The sequence below is a fragment of the Chinchilla lanigera genome, unplaced genomic scaffold, assembly GCF_000276665.1.
Source record: "Chinchilla lanigera isolate Chin_1 unplaced genomic scaffold, ChiLan1.0 scaffold00029, whole genome shotgun sequence".
Lineage (NCBI taxonomy): Eukaryota > Metazoa > Chordata > Mammalia > Rodentia > Chinchillidae > Chinchilla > Chinchilla lanigera.
Window position 1 is genome coordinate 17,632,462 of NW_004955430.1, and position 13,103 is coordinate 17,645,564.

At 38.7% G+C, this 13,103-nt stretch overlaps 2 protein-coding genes and 1 pseudogene across 3 annotated transcripts in view; 1 reads left to right on the forward strand and 2 right to left on the reverse strand.

The window, feature by feature from the left end:
- The window catches only part of LOC102029428, a 2,341-nt pseudogene extending 973 nt beyond the window's left edge, over nt 1-1,368 (reverse strand).
- Ngly1 (N-glycanase 1) overlaps nt 1-13,103 on the reverse strand; it is a gene marked incomplete at its 5' end in the record, with an annotated part of 81,246 nt that extends 68,143 nt beyond the window's left edge. Inside the window, 2 exon segments of the mRNA XM_013515676.1 lie at nt 5,355-5,469; nt 13,028-13,103. Coding sequence (XP_013371130.1) covers nt 5,355-5,469; nt 13,028-13,103 — 191 coding nt within the window.
- Nucleotides 12,339-13,103, forward strand: part of Oxsm (3-oxoacyl-ACP synthase, mitochondrial) — a 16,298-nt gene continuing 15,533 nt past the window's right edge. For both annotated transcript variants that reach the window (XM_013515677.1, XM_005387495.2), the window contains exon 1: nt 12,339-13,048. The gene's annotated coding sequence lies outside the window, so the exon portion shown is untranslated. The remainder of the gene's footprint in view (nt 13,049-13,103) is intronic.

The following is a 13,103-nucleotide window of genomic DNA, read 5'->3' on the forward strand; positions in this document are numbered from 1 at the left end:
AAAAAAAAAAAAAAAAAAAAAGCCTATGATTAAGCCTCTTTTCAATATTCTTGGCCATCACCTGGCTTCTAAAAGAAAGGCTTTCTTTGTCTTTTCAATCACTTGCTGATAGGATGAGACTGCATTGTTACTTATATATATGTTACTTGTGGATCAGGGAGAGCAATAAAAGGAAAGGGAAGAAGCAAGCCTCTTTTTGCTTAACATGTACAAAAAATTATGACATAATTTAGAATCTAAATTACGGGTTTGAAACCCTGTATCATTTTTTAATGTTCACATGACATAATTTAGAATCAATCTGGGCATCCAGTCTCACATTTCTAATAAAATTCACAATCCACTTTTCAGCTTGTTCTGAAGTCATATTCAGTTTATCAACCGGTCTATTAATGCTGATACACTGGTAGATACAACAGAAAGTCTCAAATACAAAGACAAGGGCATTTTCAATGAAATCTTCAAGACAGTCCACCAAAAAGTCATTCCCAAGCAATGATTCACATTCCCTCTGCCTCTCCTGAGGCCCACCAAAGTCAACATATAACCATTCAACAAATTCTGTGACAGGATTCTTATACATGTAAGACTCTTGTAAATAACTTTTACTAGATCTTTCAGCACCTACCGGCACTTTCAAACATTTTAAAGACTGCAGTAGTCAGGACAGCAGAGAAGAGGTGGTCATGCCACTTGAATTGCATTAAGGTATAGTGTCTGGTAAAGGAAGAGCTCAATAAAATGTCAATCTTTGAAGTGAATGAGCCATGTTTGCTGCTGAAGAGACTGGAGTGGAGAATTCAAAGAACTGTTACTGATGGTCATTTTTAAGTGTAAGGTCCTCCATGGCTGCATCTCAATTCTGCATTAACATTTCAGAGGCCAGTTTTTCCCAGAGGGAGTTTAAAGCATTTCTATCAATTGCTGGAAGCAATATTCTAAAAAAATTAACCACCTGCTGCTGAGTAATTTCCTCCTTCATACTGGAGTCCTGTATACCTGTAGAGTGTAACTAAATATTTCTTCCTAATTCCTTATTTGCCAGGTAGTCAAATACCATTCGCCTATCCCTGACTGGTTGCATCTGCCTTATAGTTTCTGGATCTTCAAACATCTTTACAATTGGTTCTGTTTGTGCCTGACATTGTTTCATCTGTGAAACAACTATGGTTCTTTTTGTCTCAGGGTAAAGAATGTCATCAGAATAACAGCAAACTCAACAATGTTGGTATCGGTAAGGTAAAACTTCCCTTGTAATATTTTCTTTCTTATTATGTATCTCGTCACAGAGAGAACCTCCAGGAATAGGAAGACCAGGTGCTCATCCACACACAGTGTGGTGCAAGTGGTCGGGTTGTATTCTGCCATCTTGCTAGAGGAGAGTCTATGTTCACTAAAGCTCTACTGGTAGCATGACAGATGGACAAGAGATCTACTACAAAAGTGGACAGGTCAGACAGGCCTGGCCAGATAGAGACTTTCTGGCTGGAGCACACCAGAAATAAAAATATATTTTTAAAAATGAAGCTCTATAAAAATCTATAGCTACATGTCTAGAAGTCCATGTATGTGGTCCACTAGTTTCTCTAATGCAGCAAAATATACAATGTCAAGTCAAAACTATAGATTCTTTTTTGTTTTTTTGCAGTTCAGCTGATAGAACCAAGAGTTTTGTACATGTTAAGCCACTGCTTACTAACAAGTTACATCCTTGCCCCCAAAGTATGACTCATTAACAGTAACAAAAACCCCTTTTTTAGATTCATTTAATTAATATCCATATAAGGTCAGAAAGCTTTAAAATGAAACATTACAACAAAAACGTAAAATAGCAAATCATAAAACAAAACATATTCAAGGTATTGAGAAGTAAAAGTGATAAAATAGTAATTCTGCTTACTCAAAAGGAGACAAAATATATTTCTAAAGGTCCTTTGAATCAGATTACACAAACTAGACATTATAACCTAACAAGGAGATAAAAAACGAGTGTGTTTCTTTCATGTTCAAACATGAAAATCAATTTCATATGAATTTTTTTTTATGAAGAGGCTAGCAAGATCCCTACATTAGCAATACTAGCTGTAAAAAGACTACTACTGTTTATTGCATTAATATATTCTAGGTACCGTGCTAAGTATTTTATATACATTATCTCAACTCATTCTCACAACCACCCTGAACTGTAGGCATAAGGTTTATATTCACATTCTATAGAAAAATATGAAGGTGGGCTGGGGATTTAGCTCAGCGGCAAAAGCGCCTGCCTGGCAAGCTCAAGGTTGTGAGTTCGGTTCCCAGTACCAGAGAAAAACCAAAAAAAAAAAAAGAAAAATATGAAGGCTCAGAAGAGCTAAATAACCTACATGATAATACAGAATAATTGGCTGAGCAAGAATTCAAACTGCATGACTTCTTTCTGCTGTAAGTAATCCCTACCTTAGAATGAATCGAGATCAAAAACCAAAAGCAGTTGGAGGGGATGATCAAACTGAACACTTCTACAAAGTGATGACTGAGGTGGGCACAAACTGGAGCACAATGATTCCAACATTATGAAGCAAGTGTATAAAAGTGGTTACCATAGACTATGGAAAGTAGAGCACAGTAAGTATGAAAAGAAGATGGTCAATGGGCAAACGTTACCATTAGGAGGAATTCTGGTTTTTTACAGCACAGTAGAGTGAACACAATTAATAATAATGCATTGTAATATCTCAAAAGAAAAGACAGAATTTTGAATGTACTTACTCTAAAAAGTTTAAGGTGAAGGATATGCTTAATTACCCTGATTTGATCATATATATCAAAAATCACATGGTCCCTGCATGATCATATATGCCTGTAATCCCAGAACCAGGGAGGTTGAGGCAAGAAGATTGCTAGGAGTTTAAGGCCAGCCTGGGCTATATAGTGAGTTCAAAGCCAGCCTGGAATATATAGCAAGACCCTGTCTCATACAATAAAACAAAAGATATCACATGGTATCTCCTGAGAATGTACAAATATATATCAACCAAAAAAATAAATTTAATAAAAGGAAGACTAAGAAAAGAACCACTTCACGTATTTGACAAGGCTGGTGAAAAGAAACCAGGAATCTAGTTTCCAAATACAGAGGTTCTGACTGCACACTGTTAAGAGAAGCTGTACTGATGCAGACAGGTTGTATAAGGGACTAATAGAGGGGAAATTGAACCAACTATCAAAAAGAAATTTGGTGGGTTTCAGAGTTTAAGTATAAAAAACAGCATGACAGGTATCTGGATCTAGATCTCAGTGGAAACTTCAGAAACGGCCCCAACAAGACACAGGTACTCGTGCCTTCTTTCCTTCCCATCTTTTTCTAATTAGTGCTAAAAGAATATATAGTCATGGCCAAAGTGCTCGCACCAAAGAAGCTTAATCAACAACCTTGTATTTTCATAAAAAGATGAAACTATAGGCTTAGATCCAAGATTATATTAAGTCAACAAGAATTCTGGGATTTTTTTTTTTTTTTGAGACAGGGTTTTGCTATGTACTCCAGGCTGGCCTCAAACTCCTGGTAATCCTCCTACCTTAGCCTATCAAGTACTGGGATTACAGGCATACACTACCACACCTGGCTAAAAATTTCACGATTTAACAAACCTGCTTCTCAAAGCATGTTTACTGAGATAATCCTCACTGCAGGATGTTCAGCAAACTTGGTCCCTAAAAGCTGGTAGTATTTTTCAAACACCAAAGCTAAACTGCTCCCACCATCCTTGCCAGAGGAATAGAATGCAGGTGAAAGACACTTATGGCTCCCAGTTAAGAACTACTCCACTAACTTATACCATGATGTCACAAATCCATCTGGATCCCAGTCTTTCTTGCTCTCATAATTATCACACACACAAAAAAATACAGCTTCAGAGACAAGTGGGCCTTTTAAGTGTTCAGGACTTTAATACATAGTTGTAAATTTCAAGGTAGATCTTAGATTCACACTTCAACTCTTAAACCTATTGTCTTAGTTACTTTTCTCGTTGCTGAAACAAAATACCTGACACCCAAAGTTAAAGGGGGAAAGGTTTATTTAGCTCAGTTTTTGGAAGTTTCAGTCCATAATTGGCTAGCTCCAAGGCAGGGTAGCACATAGTGCTAGAGGGAAAACAGTTTGTGGCAGTGGAAGACAGCAAAGATAACATGAGAGAGCAAGACAAGCCTCTTTCGTTTCCTTATACTGTACCCAGTCTACTGGGATTAGGGTGGTGCCAATCAGTGGACTGAGCAAGCAATCACCCACTCTTAATCTCAGCATTGCACTATGAATCAGTCACCCACTCTAGATTTAACCACCTTCAAAAAAACTTCTCTGATCGCATGAGGCTTTGGGGAGACATCTATATACAAACCATAATACCTAGCAAATTTCTTTTTGGTAGTAGAATGCAGTTTCAGCTCCATTGGTTCAACCTTCAACTTAGTAATGACAAAACATTTACTTCAGATTATGTCCTGAGCTGTTAAGTCCAAACACAGCTAGAAACTTTAAGTATAATTCAGTTTAATATGTTAATCTTTTCTGCAATTATGACTCCATTTGCATCCAATAATATTCCAAGTCTCAGGGTCTTGTTATCTGGCACCACAGTGACTAACCTCTCAGGCTGCCTGAGACTGAGGGTTTTCTGGGAGGTGAGACTTTTAGTGGAAACAACATGATAACAATGGGCAAACTATCGGGGACTGGTTATTCTATCCCGCACTTAAGCTTATTTATAGAATGAAAGACAAATATAATTTCATTCAATCTGTGACCCTAAAGATGAAAAATGGGTACAGGCTCCAATCAATCTTAATAATTATTTTCACTGTATTGTAAAACTAAACGAAGCCATAGGATTCCAGGAGATAGAAAGATCAAACTTCTTTTGAAATAAAACACTCTGAGTGACAACATAACTCAATGTTTTGTGTGTTTAATTTAGACTCCTCATTTCTTCCTGGAGACAGGTGATTAGGCCCTATTAATATTCATGTATACTCTCAAATTGGGTTTTTCTAAAAGCCCAAAGAGGGCCACATTTGGCCCCTGGGTTGCATATATGACCCTTCCCATTCTAGTCTAGTCTAGCCTAGCCTTGCCAAACCTATGCTGTTGGAGTGAAACTTGGAATTCTTTGTGAAGAGCTGTTATATTTTGACTTTAAAATACATTTACTGTTATATTTAAGTGTCTGGTAGGTGAAGAAATTACTAGTTCTGCAGATTTCCAAAATAATCAGTTAATTAAAAAACATTATCTTCTTCAAACACTTCTTCATCAACACTATAATGACGGCTCTGTGTACAAAGAGGGAAGAGAAAATCCTCAACATACTTACCTCTTCAAAGCCCATTTCAAATAAACATTCAACAGCTCCTCTGACAGGCAAGAGTCTAGTGGAAAAAGCTGTGTTTCCAATCCGAATAGATCTGTATTTTTCATCATCAGGATTTCTGGAAAAAAAAAAAGTTGTATTATATATAGAAATTTCTATTTTCATATTATTTTTGCATTTTTTCACAATGCATACTGACTATATTACAACATGGGTAGTAAAGACTCCAACCTAATGGATGCAGTCAGGAAAAGTAGTACAATTTTGTGATTGTGTACATTTAGTATAAGCTCACTCTCCAACTTGACAGGCCACAGTTATGAGTGATGCTGTAAGAAAAATTCATGTGATATTTTAATTCTATGCTGTTAAGAGCTATGTACCTTTTTGAGTATTTTAGGTTTCTAAAAGAAAAAAGTCTACATAAATTACTGACTGCGGGGGAAAGATTTTTGTCTGGTTGTGATGGATTCCATTGCCTAGCATGGTATGTTGCCACATAAGTGTTGGTTAATAAGTTCCTGTGAAATCAATGAATGAATCTAAAATGTTGTATAAAAATGGGTCTCAATTTATTATAGATTTTATTTCAAACAAACCTAAATCACGGTTTACCTTTATAGCCACTTGATTTTCTTTCTTCCCTAGACAAATAATTGGTTTTACAATAAGTTCTGCTCCAGTTCAAGATATATTTTGGCACAGAAGTATGTAAAAAAGAAAATATAAATTTCTTTTACCATAATTAAGATTTGGAAGAGTATACATGAGATGAGTAACCAGCACATGAAAAGGTTATTAAAAGTCTTATATCAAAGCTTCTTATGTACTGATTACTCATCCCATGTATATTCTTCCATTCTAGGCAACTTAGCAACTCAGTGAGGCCCTATGTCAAATTAATACAAATAAAATGTGTTGTGGATATAGGCTCAGTGAGAAGGCCCTGGGTTTAATCCCTAGTACTACAAAACAAACAAGCAAAACAAACAAAAATGTTGCATCTAGTCCTTATGGTAATGTATTATTCTGAGGTATATCTAATTTTTTTAAAAAATCAACCTGCCTTAAGAATGATGTGGGAGGCCACATGTACTGGTGCATACCTGTAATCCCAGTATTTGGGAGGCTGAGGCAGGAGGATCCCTGCAAGTTAGAGGTCAGCCTGGGCTAGAAGTGAATTCAAGGCCAGCCTGAACTGCACAGTGAGACTCTGTCTCAAATAACAAACAAACAAAAAAAACGATGTGGGAGCTATCTCTGGCTTTAGTTCTGTAATTCTCTATTTCTGACAGCAAGCAACACTTGTACACCTGATTTATTAAGTTTAACATGAAAACTGTAACAACATATAACTTTTGCAGCAATTACCTATGTGCCAAGTCCTTTATATTCTGCAGCTATCCTATGGTTTTCTTTCCTTTTACAAATGAAATACTAAAACCCAAAAACCATATGTAAGTTTCTGAGAATACGCTTAGAAAATAAATGACTACAAATTTAGCACATTGGTCTGACTATAAGGCTTAGATATATTCTTCCAAACTAGCTGCCAACACACTCACTAATCATCCATTAACTATTTGCTTTCAATTTCTCCAGGTATCAGTGTAATTTAGCTTAGAAATTTATAATTCTGATTTCTTTCACTTCAGTTCTACTTCTTACATTGTCACCGAAAACTGTCAGTTGCTATTTAGAATGCTTTCTCCATTTCTTCAATGTTATAGTTTGGATCAAAAGTGTCCCCCACAGTCTCCCATGTTTACAGATGGAGCTTTTGGAAGGTGATTAGATCATGCGGGCACTAACCTCATCAATGGACTGATGAGTTCATTTCTGAATGTGTTCTCTGCTTCTTGGTTGCAGGGAAGTTACCAGTTTTCCTCAAGGGTGCAAAAGTGTTAGTTTCACTTGTAAGAAGAGTCCCTGGGACTTCTACTCAAGATGGGTCTCCTAGGGAATTGGTTCTCCAGGATTCATTTCATTTTAGCCTCTTACTCAAAAGGATGCTGCAACTATGATCCAAGAGGGCTTTGGCTACTGCTCCTGCTGATGGTATACCTTTCCACTGTACATGTGATGTTGGTTTTACTGGCATGCAGAATGCAAGAACTGTGAGGTGATAGAGGCTTTCACCTAGATTTCAAAAAGAAGCCCATGAAAGGACAGAACAAAAAGCTGTGGGAATGAAGTGAAAGGTGCAGTGGAGACCCCAGGAAGTCAGAAATACCAGAAATACCTTCCATAGAAAGCTGCAGCCTAGGAATGGAGTCAGCTCAAGAAAAAGGCTGTATGGACTACAACCAGCAAGAACCTAAAAAAGGGTCAGCCCAACCCCTCTGGAACTCACATTTTATTCCATGTGCTGCAGAGGCCAGATATGGAGCTATAAAACTTAACGTTTGCCCTGCTGGATTGAGGTCTTGCTTTGGTCCAATTCTTTTCTATCCCTCTATTCTTCCTTCTTGGAATGAGAATTTTACCCTGTGCCATCGTACATTGAGATTATGTAATTTGTTTTAAACTTTGGGTTCACAGCTCAGAGTCTGCCTTCAGTCTCAGAGAAGACTTTGATTGGATTTCTGAAAAATGGAACTATTTAGACTTTGGGGACTGAGTTACTACACTTCTGCTCTATGTAGGATAGTTATATTATTAGGAATTATGAACTTGTGATTTTATTTGGAGATTAATTATGGGTTAAGGAGATATGTTTGGGTGTGAAGCTGACAATGAGTGGACTGTAACTATTAATCCTGACAGGTCAAATTCATTGAATTAAGAAACACCTAGCAGATTAATAAAGCACATGCCTGTGTCTGGGTAGGTCATGGAGGTGTGACCTTGTGATCTATGTCTGTTCCCTCACTCCTTCCAAGCTACCACTGTTCCCCTGCTCTGCTTCCTGGACACCATGAACTGAGCAGCTTCCTTTTTTTAATAACCTGGGAGCCACGTGATTACACAGCGTGAACATATGAGCTAGTTAAACTTCTCCCTTAAATTGTGGGTATCGGGTATTGTGTTCAGCAAGGAAAAGTTGACTGACACAGAAACTTAGTAGCAAGAGTGAAGTCTGCTGTGGTCATGGTCCAAAAGAGCCTAACTACTGCTTATGCTGACTGCAGACCTTGGTGTCATCCATGTGCTGCTGTTTTGCAGGGATGCAGAATCCAAGAATCACAGGGTCACTGAGGCTTCCATCTAGGTTTCAGAGGAAGGCCTGGGAGGCTAACCAGTATGTGACAGGGTCAGAGTCCCTGTGACAAGCCCCTGAGAGGGTGATGCAAGAAGCTCTGAGAGTGAAACAAACTGCAAGAGTGAAGCTGAAGCTTCAATGAAGACCTCAGAAAGTTGGAGACGTCTGCATATGAAACATCTGCCAAGAAAAGCTGTAGGCAGCAAGCAAGAGTCACTGTCACATCTACAGGCCAGATGGGCTGTAATTATCAAGGCCATAGGGGTGCAGCTGCTTAAGCCCTTTGAAGAGCATTGTACCACTATGTGTCCTGGATTCTGGTCACAGAGCTGTGGCACTTATGGTGTTCCCTGCTGGGTTTCATTCTTCCTTTGGTCCTATTCCCCTATTCTTCCTGTTTGGAATGCAAAGTTTTACCCTGTGCCTATCTTAGGCATATATAATTTGGTTTTTGATTGTTATAGGGGTTTCCAGCTAAGAGTTGCCTTGAGTTCCAGAAAAGACTTTTGACTTGGACTTCTGTGAAATGTTGGAACTGTTGAGACTTTAGCAACTCTTAAGAGATATACTGAATTCATTTTGTATAATAAGATAGGCATGAGTCTTTGGGGGCCTAGAGTGGAATGATACGGTTTGGATCAAACATCCTCAAAAGGCTTGTATGTGCAGAGGTGGGATTCTGCGAAGGTGATTAGATAATGGAGGCACTAACTTTACTGAAGCATCACTCAACTGATGAGTTCACAGCTGAAGGTTCTGTCTGGAGTGGGGACTGGTTCAAGTCAAGTCACTGGGTACGTATGATGGAAGGACATATATATATATTTGGGGGAGGGTTGAGACAGCGTCTCGCTATGTAGTGTAGGCTGGCCTTGAACTTGCATATGTAGCACAGGCTGGTCTCAAATACATGGCGATCTTCCTGCCTCAGCTTTCCCAGTGCTCGGTTTACAGGTGTGTGGCATCATGCCTGGTTTGGAAGGGTATATTCTTTTTTTTTTTTTCTGGTACCAGCAATCGAACTCACGACCTCCCACTTGCCAGGCAGGTGCTGTGCCGCTGAGCTAAATCCCCAGCCCTGGAAGGGTATATTCTTATCCTCAGCTTCTTCCTCTCTTTTGGGGCCTCCCTCTGCTGTTTCCTGGTCATCATGATATGGGCAGCTTTTCTTCACCATTTCATTTCTGCCTTGGAGCTACCTGATCTTGGGTTGAAACCTCTGAAAACATAAACCAAAATAAACCTTTTCTTGTTTGAACTGCTTTTTAGATATTTTGTCTCAGCAACAGAAAGGTGACTAATATAATTTGCATAGTAGTTACAACTGTGCAAAAGTTTCACAATTGCAATCAGTGCCTTGTGTCTTCATCTTATTTCACATGAAACTTTCAGTGTTTCTTTTTTACTTCAGAAACTATAGTGGCTGTCTTTTGCCTGTCATGTCAAAGATGCATTCTCTGCTATTCCATGAACTGATCAAACCTCTTTTCTACAAAGTGTTTCATGTCAGTTCTACTCGCTCTTTTTAAAGGTTAGTGCTTTAGAAGTGATTAAATATTATCTTGGACCTGTTCTCAGATTTTATAATGTAGTTCCTCTGTGTATATTTCTCCTAAATATATCTATATTCTCTGAAGACACCATTTTCAGTTCTTAACTCTTCTAAATCACACCCAATGTAATTTATACTCAATAGCTGTGCAGTTTGCAAAATAAATTAATGGAAAATCAATTCTATATTTTAATACTGTAAAGAAAAAATGGAAACAAGTTAGCTAAGAAACCCTCTGAATTGTCAGTGAAATTACTACAAATTTTTGAGAAACTAGATATTACTGAGGTCATTTCACCTTAGAAGTGAGTGGGCTGGCATAGCGGTGTACACCTGTAACCTCAGCACTCAGAAGGCTGAGGCAGCAGGATTGCTGTGAGTTCGAATTATAGAGTGAGACTTCATCTCAAAAAATAAAATAAATATTTAAAAAGGAGTGGTATTTTTGCATGTAAACTAGCCCACACTTCTGTAAATGAATTAGATTTGTGACTTTTAGTTTGGGGATAACAAAAACATCATCCACAGCAGAAATTTAAAATTTAACTGACAGTATTATTTCTACTTGTGATTCACTGTATATATCAACAAGTATCACTTTTCATTTTAAAATTCTCATTTCAAAATGTTTTGTCAGACTCAGAACAATAGCAAGATAATCCCCTTATATACTGTCTTACCTCTGACACTAGTGGATTTCTCAAAACAGCAAAACCATTTTCTCTACTTTAAAATAACTTAGATAAGTACAACTGTAATATTGTGTGTCTAAGGACTAAGAAGAGATCTGCACCTTTTCTGAAGAGGTTAGGAAGACAAGGGATTTAGACATGTAACAAGCATGGTCCCTCTTCCTCCTCAAGCCTGGGTCTGAATGCTAAGAATATGAGGACAAAGAAACTATTGTTTTTAGTTCTGGAGTTGAGATGTTTTCTAGGTTCTTTCCAACCCAAACAAAGAATTGGTCAAGACAAGCACAAAAAGTAGTAAGATTTTACATTTATTATTAAAGGTAGGAAAAGAAACATGCTCTGCAGAGGGAGTACAGGCCAATTAAAAGTAAGGAAAGAAATACATACACTCAACAGGGTGAGAACAGACCACTGTAAAAGACAGAACGAAGCAGCCACAAGAAAAATGGTGGCCATATCTTGTGACTCCTATGTCAAGTCTAGGCTGTCCTATCAAAATATTGCTCGAGGTCTGGTGAAAAGAATTCAAGATAACCCTTTCTAACTGGAACTGTTTTTCTGCGCATACCCACATGCTCAGCCAGTTTGCCAGGTCCTAATCTCCTGCTTCCCTTCCCTGAAAGACACAAATCAGATCTCCAACTTCATACAGAGACTTCCTGCTGAAAGGATTGCAGTCCCTAAATTCTGCTTGAGTCCTCATGAGAACTGAACACAACACTTTCTGATTGGAAGTTGTGTAAGTCCTGGTTCACCCACTTGCTCAGCTGGTTTGGTGTGGTGCCTTAACCTGCCTATTACTTACGACAAACTAACAAGGGCAGTTTTTCACACTATCTTTAATTACATGAGCTCCAAATTCCTAATTCCTATTTTTAGATAAAGTTATTTAACATCAGAAATATAAGCCACAGTAAAGACTGTAACATGAACCGAAAGCACGCCAAGTCTCTTTTAGGAGCTTAGCAAAATTCACAATGTTGATTATGATGCCAAAAGTCATTATTTGCATGCAAAGCTGTCCCTTCCAAAGCACCTTGATCTCAGCATTTTTGGTCTCATTTGACTGAAAGCATAAGTAGGTAATCTTTACAAGGTCACTTCCCTTTCTAAACAGTGGAGGATTAAAGAATTTGAACTAAGTTCAAACTGATGGGGTCAAGTTCAAACTGATAGGGTCTGGAGAACCCAACTCCTAAGTTCAGTCCATTGGCATCTTTGTACTTTTAAGAAAAGGTGTAAGACCTCTCAGGGCAGACAAGGTAAATTGAGGTGTCACAGAGGGAGATGACTTCCACGAAGGTCACAGCTGTGTAGCAGTGAACAGGCCGTATACTGGCCCCCTCACAGCACTTGGCATTTAATAAGCGCAATATGTTCTCCTTTTTACTTTAAGAATAGTTATGCTATCTAAAATTATTGTGATGGATTCAAAAGCTGTACTTGCAGCTAGTGTCTCTAAAATTTGGGGTCACATGGAATCTATAGTCTTCAAATTGAAAAATTTCCTTTTAGACTTCATGCCAATATACTCACCACTTAAAGCCAGCACGGGGGATAACCATGCTAACCTCTTCCACTTGTCTCCATGAAACACCATGTTCCTCTTTAAAACACCACGGAATTTAAATTCAATCGAAAGAACTGAAGTAGGTGATGATTCAAAATGAATAATCAAAGTTGCCTCAAAATTCCTGAAACCTGTGAAGTCTTTTAGGGCTCCCCAAGAGTCCTTTTGCTCACAGGAGAATGAAACAACTCCTATTCAAGGTGATTATCTTCATTAACTCTTATTTATGTTGAAAAGTAGAATCCAGATGTTAATGCAAAAATAGTAATTTTAAATTATAGTGTTTTAATCAATAAAAACGAGAAGCTCAAAAAAAAAAAAAGCTTGCCACTTGGGTTGTATTATTAATACTTAACATATTTATTCTCAAAATGGGAAGGAAACCGCTGAATGACTAACTTCTGATAAACCTGTGGAAATGTAAGCCACCGCGCTCCGCAAAATCCACGCGGTGGAAATGAAACGCTGCAGGGGCGCCCTTCCCACCGCCCCCTGTCCCGCCCTGCCCTGCCCCGCCCTGCCCGACAGGGGCCGCGGGCCCGGGCGCACCGCCCCAGCCCGGACCTCAGGTGCCGAGTCACAACTGCAAATGGACTTCCTCCTCCCGGCGGGTCAGGAGGCCGCGGCTCCGTGACCCTCCCGCCAAGCCTGCGGCCCCACCTGAGGATGTTGTCGGCGTAGGTGAGGAGCAGCTTGGAGGCCTCCAGAAAGGTCTCAGGGGCGTTCTGGCAGAGCT